The 17,518-nt window shown below is 41.4% G+C and overlaps 1 protein-coding gene across 1 annotated transcript; it reads left to right on the forward strand.

Moving 5' to 3' along the window:
• The first annotated feature begins 319 nt into the window (after nt 1-319).
• LOC121637227 (dysbindin-A-like) lies at nt 320-16,958 on the forward strand. The gene is made up of 5 exons (XM_041981243.1): nt 320-379; nt 1,611-1,665; nt 15,774-15,926; nt 16,014-16,157; nt 16,251-16,958. The coding sequence occupies exons 2-5, from the start codon at nt 1,623-1,625 to the stop codon at nt 16,535-16,537; spliced, it is 627 nt and encodes a 208-aa protein (XP_041837177.1). The 5' UTR covers nt 320-379; nt 1,611-1,622; the 3' UTR covers nt 16,538-16,958.
• The last annotated feature ends 560 nt before the right edge of the window (nt 16,959-17,518 follow it).

A 17,518-nucleotide genomic window follows, 5' to 3' on the forward strand; every position in this document is an offset into this window, starting at 1 on the left:
GCCTACGCATGATTTAATATGTGGCGAAGAGGATTTCTCACTTTGACTCATATCATGCTTCCTCTGCCCACTCTCTCTGTCTGTGTCTAAGTGTTTTTTCTGTCTTTTATCAACCAAGGAGCAAACTAACAGGCATGTTGAAGATTCACAGCAGCAAGGAGGTTGCATTGCATGCCGTTACCACAGTTAGCATAAACAGGCTAAACCACAGCAACCACTGACATTTCCAAAGAATGTGTTTTTATTGATAGAAATTGCCAGTCACTCCCACCACTTCCCTACTGCTACATTACCGATTGTATTTGCAGTTTCACTTTGCAGGTTGGCACAGACACACGGTGAGAGCATCAGTAGTGAAATTTTCCATACAAATGCAGAGGTAGGTAAATGTTGGCTGTTCTCTTGTTCTATGAAAAACACCGCTTAATTATCTAGAAACAAATGAAAGATACTGACAGTTATTCTAAAATGAAATATGCATACATGTGTGTAAATATGCACGTGTTGTAGATCATGATTCTTGTGGATGACCAACATCTTAACTGATTGTTGCTTGTACTGATTCTTGCAATGACTCAAACCAGTTTCTTCTGCATGCAACTAAAACAAGAGACTTTTAGTGCAGATGCTATGTTTTTCAGGGGGAAGCAATGATCTAATGTCGCTTTGTTCATTCTCTACATATAAATGATGTGTGCAGCAAGTCCTGTTTAGAGAAACTGGAACTGACTTCTTTTGTCCACTAGATGGTGTCCAGGATGCACAAGTTATCTGAAATTATTCTCTTAGAAATTAGTACTGTTAGAAATGAATGGAAAGAAATGCACTGATTCAAACTTGAATTAAACAAAAAACTAATGAAAAATTGTCATACTTTATTCAGATTTTTTATTTTATGCTTCATTCTTTAAGATCACCATTTTCTCTGAGAATGTAAAACTCATATTACAGACCAAATGTTCTAAAATAGCCTTTAAATCAATCAGAAATATCAATAAATCAGAAATTCCCAAGAAATATTAAAGAAAAGCTATGCTGATGACAATAAGTGATAAAACTGATATTCTGAGTCTGACATTGCATCGTTTTTGACTCATCACTTGACTGTGAAGGTAACAGAAAGTACAGAAGGTACAAAAACTAAATTCAGCAAAACAAAACAAAACAAAAAAACAAAAAGAAAAACAAACAAACAAGAAGGAGGAGAAGAGGGGAGGTGAAGGAGGTGTAGGGAGACAAAAATAACAAAGGCATGTGTCTTTCCCTCCTTGATATTTTCCACTCCATTACATAAAATCCCTCCTTCCCCCGTCCACTCACTCCCTTCCTTGCTCGCCCCCAGCTCCTCCCTCCTCCCTGTTATTGGTCAGCTGGTCGTCTCCATGGAGCCACAAACTTGTTCTTGCTCTCATCCAAGCGGCTCAGACTCCGGTGGGGGGAGAGGGGAAAGGAGAGCAGCAGGGTGGTGTTCAGTATCAGTCGTTTTGGACCAGTTGGGGTGAACAGAAGAGGCAGGAGATGCTTGTTGGGCTCTTTGCTGAACTATCACAGTGCTGACCGGCCACACCACATGCTCATCACCTCCAACTGATTGTGTCTGTTTCCTACAGCTTTCCAGCAACATGAGCTCTTCATCAGCCAACCTCCACAGCAAGCGCCTGCCTTGTAAGTGATTTTAAACCTTATAGACAGAACCTTGTTTTTCTGCAGGTGAAGTTTGCCTCATTAATCCTCTTTTTAGATTTAAAAATAGAGCAAGTCACAAGAGAGAATCAGTTTCACCCTGTAGTTGTTTTTCAGAAGGAAGGGACACAGAAAAGACTAAACATTTAAGAAAAAATTTGCATGTGTGCTGGCTTCTACGTATATGGAATTCCACTGGGCAGTGAAGCAGTTGAACTAAACCCAACAATACCATCACTTGCTTGTCTTTAATCTGCATCTGTCACCTTTTAACTAGACACGTGTTTAAATACTAAGCAAGTGAAGTAAAGTAAAAAATGTCTCTATAGTTTTTTTTTTTTTTTTGACCCATACATAAATTTATGTACAGCTCTATCACAATGAGGCATCCACTTTGGGTGTGTGTGTCACATATGATGTGGAAGTTGGTGTGACAGCGTTGAATAGTTGCCCTTGTTTTGATGCTGCCTGCAGTGACTGGACCAAGAGCTGTCCAAGCCAAAAATCAGACAGGAATGTTGACTCATCACCCTGAGTCATGCTCACTAATACCAAATGAATAGGTCACACTCTCTTTGCACAGGAACATGGATGCATTCCCACACATGCACACGCTCACACACATACAGAGGCAGGGTTGGATTGGGGCCAAAGCACAGTCTGAGACAAAGATCTCTTATCTTTAATGGGATTGCCCCTGCAGATCTTGTCAGAGTCAACTGTTTCAGAGACACACCAACCCAGATATGACCTAAAACTGAATTAGTCCCAGTTCAGTTCAGCAATTTCACAGAACTAAAAAGGATCAGGACTGGGACTACTGAGAAGACGTCCCCCATCTGTTGCCACGCCGCAGCCCCTGTAGTCCGTTCTGTCACGTTTTGATTATTGTGGGAATGTACCAGAGTGCCATGGAGGGAGGGGCTGACCAGCTGTTGAGGGTATTTTATAATGCAGAGGGTGAGGAAGGAATTGTATTTACCTTTGATGTTTTCTCAGCTCAGTCCTGTTGGACATAACCCAGATTTAAGAGGAGGTAGATGCTGCTTAATGAGCATTTAATAAATGAGCAGTTTACACTTCCAGGGGAACATACAGTATGATTTATTTTAGAATGTGCTGCTATCTGTTCAGCAGAGCTTCAAGTTTGGTCCACAGTGGAGCATGCTAATTTCCCTTAAGGCAGCATGTGATATGGTGCAAAATGGACTGGTAAAATCGTAAACCTTAACCATTTCTAACCCTAACCATTTGCAAGTAGGTAGAAGATGAAAACTGAAAACATTATATGGGATGAGAGTTTAACTGATGTCACCAGCAAGGGAGTCAGTGGACCCTCTTCCACCCCTTCTCCCTCCTTTCCTGAACACGTTTGTGGCCATTTCTGCAGTGTTAAACATGCACATAGTGAGACAACAACAGTTTGATGTTGTGATTGGTCATAGTAAGATGTCAAGCACATCATGTAGTGAGACATAGCCAGACATTGAATGTGCGTGTCATTATGCAGCAACAAGCAAAGTCTGCAGAGAAATGAGAAAGCACAGCTTTATGGAACACCTCTGCATCGCTGCATATTTCATGTAACTGTGACACATTGCTTGTGTGAAAGTAGAAGTTGCAGGTTGTTGGTTGTATTGTTGGATTTTTAATGCACGAAAACTGAAGCACACTTTACATTTAAACAAAACACCAAAGACTTGTGAAATATCACTTGTGGTATTTCATAAAGCATTGTTATGCTACAATTTTTAAGTTGTTAGTGGAAAACTGCAACTTTTTTCACTCAGAGTGAGTTGACTGGGGAGCAAGGAAGGATATAAAGTCTGTGTCCACGCTGCCTCCAGGCAAAATATTTTTTCACTTCTGGATTTTTCTGTTAAAAATAGTCCCAAGACCACCATCATTCCCTCATCTTGTTGATCCTCTTCCATGCTGGACATGGTGTTTTTCTGGTTGTTGCTATGTTTCTTCTTTGTTTTTCGGTTGTTGCTGTTTCTTCTTCGTTTTTCTGGTTGTTGCTGTTTCTTCTTTGTTTTTCTGGTTGTTGCTGTTTCTTCTTTGTTTTTCTGGTTGTTGCTGTTTCTTCTTCGTTTTTCTGGTTGTTGCTGTTTCTTCTTCGTTTTTCTGGTTGTTGCTGTTTCTTCTTCGTTTTTCGGTTGTTGCTGTTTCTTCTTCGTTTTTCTGGTTGTTGCTGTTTCTTCTTCGTTTTTCTGGTTGTTGCTGTTTCTTCTTCGTTTTTCTGGTTGTTGCTGTTTCTTCTTCGTTTTTCTGGTTGTTGCTGTTTCTTCTTCGTTTTTCGGTTGTTGCTGTTTCTTCTTCGTTTTTCTGGTTGTTGCTGTTTCTTCTTCGTTTTTCTGGTTGTTGCTGTTTCTTCTTTGTTTTTCGGTTGTTGCTGTTTCTTCTTCGTTTTTCTGGTTGTTGCCGTTTCTTCTTTGTTTTTCTGGTTGTTGCTATGTTTCTTCTTTGTTTTTCGGTTGTTGCTGTTTCTTCTTCGTTTTTCTGGTTGTTGCTGTTTCTTCTTCGTTTTTCTGGTTGTTGCTGTTTCTTCTTTGTTTTTCTGGTTGTTGCTGTTTCTTCTTCGTTTTTCTGGTTGTTGCTGTTTCTTCTTCGTTTTTCTGGTTGTTGCTGTTTCTTCTTTGTTTTTCTGGTTGTTGCTGTTTCTTCTTTGTTTTTCGGTTGTTGCTGTTTCTTCTTCGTTTTTCTGGTTGTTGCTGTTTCTTCTTCGTTTTTCTGGTTGTTGCTGTTTCTTCTTTGTTTTTCGGTTGTTGCTGTTTCTTCTTTGTTTTTCGGTTGTTGCTGTTTCTTCTTCGTTTTTCTGGTTGTTGCTGTTTCTTCTTTGTTTTTCAGTTGTTGCTGTTTCTTCTTCGTTTTTCTGGTTGTTGCTGTTTCTTCTTCGTTTTTCTGGTTGTTGCTGTTTCTTCTTTGTTTTTCTGGTTGTTGCTGTTTCTTCTTTGTTTTTCGGTTGTTGCTGTTTCTTCTTCGTTTTTCTGGTTGTTGCTGTTTCTCCTTCATTTTTCTGGTTGTTGCTATGTTTCTTCTTTGTTTTTCGGTTGTTGCTGTTTCTCCTTCATTTTTCTGGTTGTTGCTATGTTTCTTCTTTGTTTTTCGGGTTGTTGCTGTTTCTTCTTCGTTTTTCTGGTTGTTGCTGTTTCTTCTTTGTTTTTCGGTTGTTGCTGTTTCTTCTTCGTTTTTCTGGTTGTTGCTGTTTCGCCTTCATTTTTCTGGTTGTTGCTATGTTTCTTCTTTGTTTTTCGGTTGTTGCTGTTTCTTCTTCGTTTTTCTGGTTGTTGCTGTTTCTTCTTCGTTTTTCTGGTTGTTGCCGTTTCCTCTTTGTTTTTCGGTTGTTGCTGTTTCTTCTTTGTTTTTCGGTTGTTGCTGTTTCTTCTTCGTTTTTCTGGTTGTTGCTGTTTCTCCTTCATTTTTCTGGTTGTTGCTATGTTTCTTCTTTGTTTTTCGGTTGTTGCTGTTTCTTCTTCGTTTTTCTGGTTGTTGCTGTTTCTTCTTCGTTTTTCTGGTCGTTGCTGTTTCTTCTTTGTTTTTCGGTTGTTGCTGTTTCTTCTTCGTTTTTCTGGTTGTTGCTGTTTCTCCTTCATTTTTCTGGTTGTTGCTATGTTTCTTCTTTGTTTTTCGGTTGTTGCTGTTTCTTCTTCGTTTTTCTGGTTGTTGCTGTTTCTTCTTCGTTTTTCTGGTTGTTGCCGTTTCCTCTTTGTTTTTCGGTTGTTGCTGTTTCTTCTTCGTTTTTCTGGTTGTTGCTGTTTCTTCTTTGTTTTTCGGTTGTTGCTGTTTCTTCTTCGTTTTCTGGTTGTTGCCATGTTTCTTCTTCTTTGTTTTTCGGTTGTTGCTGTTTCTTCTTCGTTTTCTTGTTGTTGCCATGTTTCTTCTTCGTTTTCTGGTTGTTGCTGTTTCCCCTTTGTTTTTCTGGTTGTTGCTGTTTCTTCTTCGTTTTTCTGGTTGTTGCTGTTTCTTCTTCGTTTTCTGGTTGTTGCCATGTTTCTTCTTCTTTGTTTTTCTGGTTGTTGCTATGTTTCTTCTTCGTTTTCTGGTTTTTGCTGTTTCCTCTTTGTTTTTCTGGTTGTTGCTATGTTTCTTCTTCGTTTTTCTTCTTTGTTTTTGTTAGATCACGTTTGGTCATGTGAGATTTCCGGCTTGGAGAACTGGATTGTAGATCGGTTGCGGGACAGCATCATTATGTGTGTGTTTTTCTGTGATGAGATTATCAGTGCACATCACACACAGTATCATCAACACTGTAAAAAGCTTGATTTTATATCCTCACGTGTGAGGTCTCGAGGAAAAAAAAATCTTTATGTGTGTACCTAGCCTAACTTGAGAGACGCCGTGCCAACTGAGCTGTCCAGCCACAATGTGTTGACTCTTGTCATATCTCTTGTTCTGTCACATACTTTATATTTTTCCGCTTTCCCTGCAAGAGAAATGCAAGAGAAAAATGCCTCTTGCATTTCTTTGCTGAAAAAGCCATGGTTGGCATTATTTGATGACGTGTGAAATAAAATGCAGCTGTCACATGATGCTCTGGGCTGGAAAAACAACATGTGAAATACAGTTTCTCAGTTCTAGGAGGCTGCAGGGCAACGACAGTTCCATGAATGTGCAAAATAAATGTCAGTGTGCCCTTAAAACAAGCCAGAAGCACAGAGTTTTCTGGTTGGACGGTCACGAGAACCATGACCTAAAGATAAGATTAAAAAACTACCAGCTGAGACACATAGAAGTGGTGGACCTAAACAGTATCTATAGAGACCAACTTTTAGTCTCTAAAGTTCTGGATGTTGACATGAATATATTTTAAATAATTAACAAAGGAGTTTCTGATTCCTAAAACTGCATAAATAACAGCCTTATTCTTGGTGACTGGCCTCAAACAAAAAAAGACAGAACTTAGTTATATGAAGCATCTGTCTGCCAAAGTGACGAGCGAACATCGTCGTGTCAGAGGACTCAAGTGGAACCGCACAGACCCATCTCTAAAATCCATTAATACTATCGCGTCAAATTTTTGTCAAAACCAGGGAGAGCAAAATAAACATGCTCGCGCGCAGATTACACTACCATCGCGCAGAAATTCATTTACCGAGAGGACAAAAGATCCTCTCGCGTGACAGACGACCAACTCCCGCGCGCGTGTGGAAGGCCTCGCGCGCGCATTTTACGTTCCGAGCGCGCGAAGCTGGATCAGACGCGCGCGCGTTTCTGTCATGCCGCCCCCGCTTGAGGATGGCTGCGCTCTCGCCAGCGTCTCTGCCCTCGCGGTGACGTTTTCCTCGCGCGGATCAAAATGTGTTTTGACACATGGGGCGGGACAAATCTCCATTCTATAAGCCTTCTCCTGATTGGTCCGCGTACACAGGAAGTTGTGTCAGGAAGACCTTGACTGACAAGACGGCTGGAGCCGGGACAGTTGCGGTGGTTTTGGCATTTTGGCAACGATACTTTGCTTGAGGTAAGTGGAATTCACAGCAGTTCTTCCCGAAAAGTACGGATACTCCTCAGTAAACTATGCCGTTTTCGAATTAACAATTCTACAAGGACAAAAATCAATTCGATAACTTAGAATTGCTTAGGAATATGTAGTTAGCACGAGTAAAATATGTCAATAGACCAAGGTACTTTTTGACAGTTTGTTTTCCTGGTATAAAAGGCACTTGCAGAAACCAAAAACAGACTGGTTTTTTAGATAATTCTAAGTTATCGAATTGATTTTTGTCCTTGTAGAATTGTTAATTCGAAAACGGCATAGTTTACTGAGGAGTATCCGTACTTTTCGGGAAGAACTGCTGTGAATTCCACTTACCTCAAGCAAAGTATCGTTGCCAAAATGCCAAAACCACCGCAACTGTCCCGGCTCCAGCCGTCTTGTCAGTCAAGGTCTTCCTGACACAACTTCCTGTGTACGCGGACCAATCAGGAGAAGGCTTATAGAATGGAGATTTGTCCCGCCCCATGTGTCAAAACACATTTTGATCCGCGCGAGGAAAACGTCACCGCGAGGGCAGAGACGCTGGCGAGAGCGCAGCCATCCTCAAGCGGGGGCGGCATGACAGAAACGCGCGCGCGTCTGATCCAGCTTCGCGCGCTCGGAACGTAAAATGCGCGCGCGAGGCCTTCCACACGCGCGCGGGAGTTGGTCGTCTGTCACGCGAGAGGATCTTTTGTCCTCTCGGTAAATGAATTTCTGCGCGATGGTAGTGTAATCTGCGCGCGAGCATGTTTATTTTGCTCTCCCTGGTTTTGACAAAAATTTGACGCGATATAATACCATCATCAGATGCCGATTGGTCCAAACTTTTATGTATTTGAATGTGTTTGTAAGGTTATTTATTTATTTATTATGTCATGGTGGTGTTGTAAATCTCACAAGAATCCAGTTGCTTCACCATGACGACAGCATCTCTTTAAATCTGCTCATTTTAACCCTCTCTGCATTTTGACTCCAGACTGACATGATTTAGTTTTATGATGCATTCCTTTTCAACTCAGAAATAGGAATTTACTAGTTCCATGTTGGAAAAAATCTTATCCGCCCTTTAGTCCGTTCTTTGGAAAATTAGAGAAACCTGTCCAGTTTTTAGCTCAAAAGCCAACATGGCCGCCCTGTGAATAAACAGTACTGATAGCAGTAGAAACAAGCTGTTTCTCATTAAATGAAGTGAGCATATCAGCTTGTATTGCTAATTATAGCTAGCCTTGTCAATGACCCCAAAAAGAGGCAAATCCAACGGGTTCTCCAGCTGTTAACTAGATCATGATCAACCCCACTCTCAACTCCGCTCACTTGTAATCATTTACACCATAGTTATCAGAAACTATAACGGCTTCTTCTTTCAGCTGTCTTTAATTGCTGCTCTCTTTCTCCAATAAAGCCACAGACACAACAAAGCAAAGACGCATTAATACCAATTAATGCCACAACAAGGATTACAAGGATTGATGTTTGCCAATGTGAGAGAAGCTCACATTATGGCAGCAGTTGGATTAATTTCTTGCAAACAGTGCCTGGAGGCATGTGAGGGCTAACAACTAATTGCACGAGCATTTGTGAGTTATACTTAATAGCCACGCATGGACAAGAGAAAAAGATTCCCATGAATTTAAGTTTAAGCAGTGCACTCTTAGTTCTCACAGACGCCTCCAGCGTTCAGAGCCCAAAGATCTGAATAGTCTGAACACTATTTTTGGATCTTTTAATACATATTCACCTGCTTAAACAGTTGATGACTTAGTGGAATGACGTCTGTTGTCATCACTGTGAGTAAGTTGTATAACATATAGTATATACAGTACCAGTAAATGTAATGGTATTGTGTACACAGCTGCCATTCAGGGCTACAGAACATGTGAACATACTGCATTCTCAGTAGCTCAAATCCTCTCTGCTTCAGTCTACATAAACACAGGAGAAATGTCTGGGTTTAACCAAACATTCTTCTCATTCTCCCAACTGAGATAAAAATGACTTTAAACTCCTCCACAAGTATGAGGTGAGGCTTTGTGAATGCTGAAGCGATTGCCACGAGAGACGTCAGCGTGAGAGGATTTAAAAAGGCAAGAACAGTTTGTTTGTCTGTCAGTCCTCCACGGAGAGGATGGACCCTGGAAAACGGAGCTGTTGTGAGTTGGATTTTAGATTTAATCATCAGATAAAAAAGGTGAAGACATTTTCTAATCACAACCATGCTAACATGTCCTCTGCAATTACATCAAACTAATCAATGCTCACTGACAAAAGGCTGCACAGATTTTAGCATTATTGGCTGGTTGAATTGCTTAAATAATAGAGAATAATTGGATATGCTGTTCAGTAATAGCCACTCTCTAAAAGAGGATTTGTTGAGAGAACATGGATCAGTACTTTGTCATCTGGTAAAGCCTATTGTGTTAATTAGAACTCATGACATTCTGCTGGTGGGTCTATGGAGGGCAGTGGGACAGGACACTGACCCATAAACAGTCCTATTGTCTGGCAAAAGAGGAAGAAGAAGAGGGTTAACGCCGATGTCATTGTTATCAGACAGTGCTGGGCACTGCTTTGTCTCTGCAAAAACAGCCAGATCTAATATGCCAAATAAAAGACATACAAATGTGCTTGCACTGAAATATGGAGCAATCACATGTCAACAGCTGCCATAAATAATTCACAGACCTTGCAACTGAAGCCTATCAAGTGTCAACAGAGTGATAAAAAACTAAAAATAAAGTGAGGAAACAGAGCGACTGCACAGAACTCTGATATTCAGTGGCCACCTGTTTGCTCCGCTGCAGAATGAAAACACAAGACGAGCAACGTGAGTTTAGTTCTCACATGCAAAACGAAATGTAACATCACGGAGACATCGGTTTAAGCTGCTTCGAATATATTTAAAAAAAATACAACAACCAGATGCTTTAAATATTAGTCATACTGTGCTGTGCAAAAGTCTTGAGCCACCCCTCATTCCTTTGTTATGTTGCAAAGGAAAAATAGTTCATAGAGACAAGCAGATATAAACAGGATTAATGTATACAAGAGCAAGAAAGTACATGTGACCATTTTTATTCTTTAACACTTCCTGAACCACTTTAGCCAAGTTTTCTTCAAGTAATCCTCAGAAACATTCATCCAGGTTCCAAGAATGGATGTTGGCTCCATTTTGTTCTATTATCTGTCTAGATGATCCCACACTGCTTCAGTAATGTTGAGATCTGAGCTCCGTGGAGGATCCATCCCTCCATCAGACCAGTCGAGGTCCGGGTTCTGGGAAGGATCCATCCCTCCATCAGACCAGTCGAGGTCCGGGTTCTGGGAAGGATCCATCCCTCCATCAGACCAGTCGAGGTCCGGGTTCTGGGAAGGATCCATCCCTCCATCAGACCAGTCGAGGTCCGGGTTCTGGGAAAGATCCATCCCTCCATCAGACCAGTCGAGGTCCGGGTTCTGGGAAGGATCCATCCCTCCATCAGACCAGTCGAGGTCCGGGTTCTGGGAAGGATCCATCCCTCCATCAGACCAGTCGAGGTCCGGGTTCTGGGAAGGATCCATCCCTCCATCAGACCAGTCGAGGTCCGGGTTCTGGGAAAGATCCATCCCAGCTTTATTCTGACGAGGCTTCCATGAATAATAGATGGACCAGCTGAAAGTTCAGGCCCATCTTTCTGTTCCTGAGATAGTATTTTCTATAGCTGCAATTATAAAAATCGTATTAAATGAGATGTTTTTGTGTCTAACGAATGTGGAACTGTGGAAGTACTGCCTGTCAAAAAAGGGAATTAAATTAAAAGAAAATGAGATCAGAGGCTTTACTGACAAGTAGAAATGGGTCTTGCTGAGAAAGTCTTCCTCAAGCCAAAGGCTGGCAGATCCTTGGAGACAGAGAGAGTTGCAAGAAGCAACGTGCAGGAGAGGCTGCAGAACTTCCTGCCTCAGATGGCCGAGGAAAACAAGAAGCTGAAGCAGCAGGTTGAGGATGCAGGAAGACACACAGAGATGGATGTAACGCTGTGAAGGGTCAGACAGCAATTTTAAAGTCAGCAAGGAAACGTCGGCCTCTGAGAATGATGACGGCGAGACCACAGAGCTGAACCTCAGACTCCCTGGACATGAAGGCACGAAGAAGAACGTCCAGGTTGTGGAAGAGCGGGGGGAGTAGATGAATCACCAAACAGACTTGGTCAAGTTTCTTCTCCACTTGAGGCGCTATTTGATAAACTGCCTCAGGGCATTTTTTATTCTCCTTAAGACAAACAGAAAGCTCCCAACGTGCAGACGTCCCTATGGGAAAGACATTTAAAATGTAATTTATTGTTTTTTTTTTTATTTTTGTTTTTTTTTTATTGGGCATCAGCTGAGAATTTCAGCTTTTTTTTTTTTTTACATTTCAGTTTAGGACATGCATGCTTACATGAGTGGTTTAAGAAGAAAGGTGTGAATTCAAAGCCTCAATTTATTCATTCTTGTTTACTGCAATATTATTTGTTGTTAATTCATTAATATTTTACGCTTAAATTGTTTTAATCAACCATTCAAGCAGAGTTTATTTGTATCATAACTTCCATGAAAACTTCATTTAGAACAAAATACTTTGTGATAAAAAAAGAAAGAAGAAAATCTATTTGCTGCTGCCTTTTTATCAAAACACTCATTATTTCTTATTTCTATTTGATCCTGTTCTATTTTTTCTGTCTTTATTTAATTTCTTTAATCTTTTATTTTTAAGTTTAAATGTACTTTTAACTGCTTTCTCTGCACCTGTCTGGTCCTTTTTGTCTAGACTCTGGTTTGTTGTGACAGATTTGAGTCAGCTTTTAATAAGTAGGTCGACGTTAAGTGGCTTATGGAACAAAAAAAGGGCAGTATTTATTTCTAGTGTTATTTCTGGATGATAAATATAATTTATTTCTCATTTTCTCCATAGCAACACTCTTGTTTACACAGAGGGAAAAAACAAAGACATTTGAATGATGTCTTCTCTATATTTTCTTTTCAGTCTGCACTTTAAATTTAATGTGAGCACAGGGTGAGGCAACACTTGGAGGTATTTACCACCACAAGAGCTATTTGAACAGGGATGATTTCATCCATAAGGAAACCACTTCCCAGAAAATGCCTCAGCTTGGATAAAACCAAGCTGGGTGTCTGGCAGTCTCCTCTATAATCAAAGCAGGGGAGGAAATGATGATTTAAGTTTGATTCTGTTGAACTGTTGACTGAACAGCTTTAGCCCATGCTGCTCTAACTACCAAAAGCGACCAAATCTTCCCGAGAAGCCTGTCTCGTTGCTCTTTGCTGCCCTGACCTTCCCTCTCTCGGTCACAGGGGAGATTGCCTGCATGAGCTCACATTTTCTTTTAGCACAACGATGGGCTAATGGCAGCCTGTGGGCGACACCGAGGATCCTATCCCTTCATTTATCCCTGGGATCAATGTGTTGCTGCTCCTGTTTGTGCAGTTGGTGCTTCTAAACTGGCATCTCAAAGGCTGGTCCTTGAAAACGTGATGGAAAACAGGCACGTGGCTTCCAGGCACTAAACACAAAGAATGACCTGATTCTTTTTCATTTGGATTCTTGTTGTCTGTGCTGTCTGTAGATAATAAGATTTAGTAAAAAAAACAATAGAGCACTGAATGATCTGTCGTTATAGAAGGACGATAGATTGTGTTTGTTAGATGCTGAACTGATGTCTGTCTAGAGGTCTGGGGGCCTGCTGGTATACAGCCATATTTTTCATTAAACACTACAAGAGTTTTTGTTGTTTTCTAAAGCTTAATAAGCTTCATGTAAGATGGCAAAGGCTAGCACTATGTGTATTTGCTTTTTGTGTTAAATCCAGTATGATTTCTCTGAACTGGTATCATGTGCACGGAGCACAGGCAAGGCTCATTCCTTTACATCTCTGCCTTTGTGCATCTCTGAAAGAGCTCTTTCTCTCTTTGCCGCCTGAGTGGAGGATCTGGGTTTGTCTTTATGTGGGGAGGCAGAGTGGCATGCAGACATATCCGGCCTCCTCCGTCTGCAGCAAACTTTCCGTCTGTTCCAGTCATTCCGCATGTCCAGCTGGTCACGAGCTCTGATCTATGACCTTATCCCCCTCAAGTCCTAGAGTTTCTGAGAGGAAGAAAGGAAGAGGAGAAAATAACTCCATCCCTTCCTTTATAAACATTTGTGCCATGAAACTATTGTCTGTGTTGTGTTGTAAAGGGGGCTTTACCGACCTGGACATGTAATCTCATCAGCAGTGGACACAGCGGCCAAGCTTTTCTTTTAACACAAGATTTTCCCATGTGAGCAGTTGCGCTAATTAGAGGTCACAAGGGTTGTCTGCGGCTAGGGAAGCCGTATAGATCAAAGTGATCCGTTGAAAAAAAGACCTGGATGTGAACGTAAAATCAATGTGAGGATATACATCTGCAGCTAACCTTTTGCTCCCCCTGGGAACTCAGCCTCAAAGTAGAAGCAATCAATGCTGTGATCAATCAGTGTTTAACTGGGTGGGAAAAAACCCAAGCCCATAATAAGCTGATTATTTAATCCTGTAGACATAGAAAGCCTAATTTTAATCCAGGACATAGCTGCTGTTTTACTGTGGTCTGGTTTGCTTTTAAAATAAAAAGATTTCTCTAATGTAAACACACACATCCCACAGTTGGGCCCTGATTGTGAGTGACATGTTGTTTTCTCAGCACTGCTGCCTTTGCTTCCTTAAACATCTGAAGACAATAGCATTTGTGATTGTGTAACAGTGCATAAAGAAGAGACTATCACGGCCTCATAACTTCAGACAGAAATATTGAAAATACACGTTTTGTGAAAACATATGCTCTCCTCCACAGGGTAACCCTTTGCAATGTAAGCAGGTAGGAAAGGGTGGCTGTACTGGGCTGCTAACTCCTGTTGTCAGTCTCTGGACTCTAAACTGCATCTGTTAAGATGTTCTTCTTTGGTACAAGTATTGTGCTTGGCTGTCCACTTCTTTTCCAAAAGTTCAACAACATTGCCCTCATGATGCTTATCTGTGAGGGTTAGGACTCTTGCAGCTGACTCACGTTGGGAGCTAAACAGCAACAGCAGAGAGACTGGGTTCTCATCGTTTTCAGAATTTCCTGCTCTGTCTGAAACTAGAGCAAAAGCAATGATGCTGATTTGGACTGACTCTACAACACTGCTCTACCACATCTGGACTTTCATGCGCTAAACTTTAACAAACTACTATCATACTTTTACAGACTATAAAGACATTTAAAACTGTTGTTAATAGTGCAATCACTGGATACAGATTTGACCTGTCCTCTCCCTGTCTTCCCTCCAAAAGTCTCCATCTGATCCCAGAGCGAGTCCCTGTCAACAGATGTCCAAACAAAGCCGACTTGAGCAGCCGCGACAGGCTCTGTCAAGCAGTCATGTGCCTGGACATGACTCATGTGCAGCGCTGTGCTGATGCAGCCTTTCAAAGAAGGCAACCTGTTACTTGATTTCAACTAACTCTGCATTTTTGAGATTTGATTGAGATGACGGTTTTTGTGGGATTGTTTTTGTGTAAGATTATGAGGACATCATGGAGAGCTTGTAACAGAAGTCGTCATAGTCAATGAACTGATGAGGAGTTAACTTTTCCTGTTGAGAAACATCTTGACCTTAAGGTCTTTCAATTCTCCACTCCTCACCGGAGTATTTATAGGACTGCTGTGACGGCTGCCCTCAACATCGACAAGATAATCTTCACTTTGCTCCCAGTTTAGGCATGGCTTGAAAGCCTCATCCAATTAGCTCAATCCCTGTTTGCAGAACATGGAGTTTCCAACACTTAAATATTGCTTTAATGACAGCACAGTGCATAGATTCTAGGTAAATGGGCCAATTGCGACTTTTAATAATAATAATAATAATAATAATAATAATAATAATAATAAATCTGCTCAGAGGTGAGAAATGATTTCTTTAGCTTTGTTTTCAAGCTCAGTTGGCTTCTCTGTCAAAGACTCTGCTGCAGGTCACACCTCCACTTGCTTGCATTGGCGTTGCACTCAGCCGTATTACAATGATGCTGATGAGGGAGAAAATGGGATCGCATGGTGTCTCAAACAGGATTAACTTAGCAAGAGGACTGACAGTTACCCTCTACATAGCAATCTTAAGATCAGCATTGATTTAGTAAATGTACAGGCTGGCACAGTGTGGCCGCTTGGAAAGTTTTTTAGTGCACTCAATAAAGGCAGAGCCTGTGTTTTTATCACAAGCAGTTGGTCAGAGGAGTTAGTAGCTCTGAATCCATGGGGATAAAATATCATTGGTTCAATTTACTGTTTACTATTTATGATGCAATTTATTCACTTTTTTTCACTGTATTTTTTTCCAAACAAACAGAAAGCAAATCTGTTTACTTGTACGGCTCACTTACAGCTCAATGTCTCCCTCTGCTGGTAACCAATATTTGACCCCCCCACCCCCCCAAAGGCATCGACATGAATTTCAAGCTACCTGAGACAAGGAAAAGATGGTGTGATAAGCACACCTCCACCCAGAGCAGAAAAACTAAAGTCCAGGTATCAGGGATACGCTCCATCTGACCTCCTATCTCTCTCCAATGGTTTCCAGCGGAGACAGAGCGCAGCCAGAGGCTTCCAGATGTAGACGCAGCGCAGCAGCTCAAGCTCAGAGAGAGACAGCGTTTCTTTGAGGAGGTTTTCCAGCACGATGTGGATGTCTACCTGTCGTCAGCGCACCTTTGCATCAGAGACTACAAACGGCGTACGTTGGACTGCATGGCAGCATGTTTCTGTGAACTTGTGCACATTCAGTGCACAAATGATGTCATTTCTTTTCCTCTATTTGCAGCTCCTATTGGCAGTGTGTCCTCCATGGAGGTGAATGTGGACCTGCTGGACCAGATGGAGCTGATTGACATCTCTGATCAGGACGGGTTGGATGTCTTCTTCAGCTCTGTGGGAGAAGAGGGAGTTCTAACCTCTCCTCTGACAGGTAATGGAAGTAGAGCATTTAGAGAGTTTAAGTAAGACCCACCTCTGTGCTACTGCACTTCTAACAATGTTATTGTCTGACTCACAATTTAAGAAAACAACAACAACAAGGAGGCCCTCAGTAATGGACTATTTCGGCATGTCCTGGAGACTCTCGACAGCAAGTCCCGCATGTCCTCCACATCTTCGGATTCCTCTTCTGACAGCCAGAATGTCAACGGGGGACACACACCTTTGGTTGGATCAGACGACGAGGAGACAGATAACAGCCCAGTCAAGCAGCGAGCTGCCTCCCCAGAGACAGGAGAGCTGAAAAGTTCAAATCTCTCTTCATATGATCCTTCCCCACTGCTCAGCTCAGCAGTAAACAGCTCAGCATGAGGCAAGGGCGGAACTTTGGGATGAGACTTGTTAAAAGAGGCCTCAACTGCAACTGGCTTCCACAAATCTTCTCATTGCTTCCAAATCTCTGCTAACTGATTTGTAAATTGTAATTTGTGTTTTGGAGGTTGTGGGCAAAAACTGTGAGCATGTTAATCATCCAGTTCTGGTTTGGTGAGCTCAGTTTTCCTGAATCTGACCCTACAGGCTGAGAGATTTCTTTTTACAGTATTCCAGTAGTATCATACAGTACAGTGGAGCATCATGTAGAATAGAAATAAACAGTGGTGTCTGATTATTAATATGTTGTTTTTTAAATCAAGAAACTGTTCTTGCAATGCAAACTCTGTTTTCTACCCCTAATCCTGCCAATTTATCTGTTGTTTTAACAATTAAAGAAGAAAGCAAAATGCTCTCTTTTCACGTGTCTATAAGGATGAAATTAATCCTGGTTATTTCAAGCCTCTAGAATCATTGTAATCATGTGCTTTTGGGGGAGAAGCTCAAACATGCTGCAAGCAGAATCCACAACAGAAGCCTAATAAAAGAATTAACTAAAAGGCCACACAGTTTTATGTTTGCAAAGGGGTGGGGCTATGTTAAAATATTAAAATACTGAGAGATTCAGGGAAAAGGGTGGTTGTCGGTTTTTTTGTCAGAGTGAGGATTGTTGTGCAAAAACATGTACATCAGTAAAATCTATTAGCCCAATTCCAAAAGATTTGGGACACTAAAAATGTAAATATAATTCGCAACCCTCATAAGTCCATATTTTGTTGCCAGTAGAACATAAACAACAATATTAGATCTTTTGGAAGTTGACTCAAAAAAAGTCTGACCAAAGTGATGTCATCTTTCAACAACTACCTGTAAATGTTTGTGGAAACCAGGGTTGGGATTTTCAGGAGAAGAGTGTCTGATGCAGGATTCTAGCTGCTCTGCAGTCCTGGACCTGGTTGCTGGATTTCTGCTTCCATGATG

Source organism: Melanotaenia boesemani, chromosome 3 (genome assembly GCF_017639745.1).
Source record: "Melanotaenia boesemani isolate fMelBoe1 chromosome 3, fMelBoe1.pri, whole genome shotgun sequence".
In the NCBI taxonomy this organism is placed as follows: domain Eukaryota; kingdom Metazoa; phylum Chordata; class Actinopteri; order Atheriniformes; family Melanotaeniidae; genus Melanotaenia; species Melanotaenia boesemani.

Coding starts and splice junctions, on each gene's coding strand:
- LOC121637227 (XM_041981243.1), top strand. CDS start 1,623: ATGAGCTCTTCATCAGCCAACCTCCACAGCAAGCGCCTGCCTT. Junction 15,927..16,013: donor CATCAGAGACTACAAACGGC/GTACGTTGGACT, acceptor CTCTATTTGCAG/CTCCTATTGGCAGTGTGTCC. Junction 16,158..16,250: donor TCTAACCTCTCCTCTGACAG/GTAATGGAAGTA, acceptor TCACAATTTAAG/AAAACAACAACAACAAGGAG.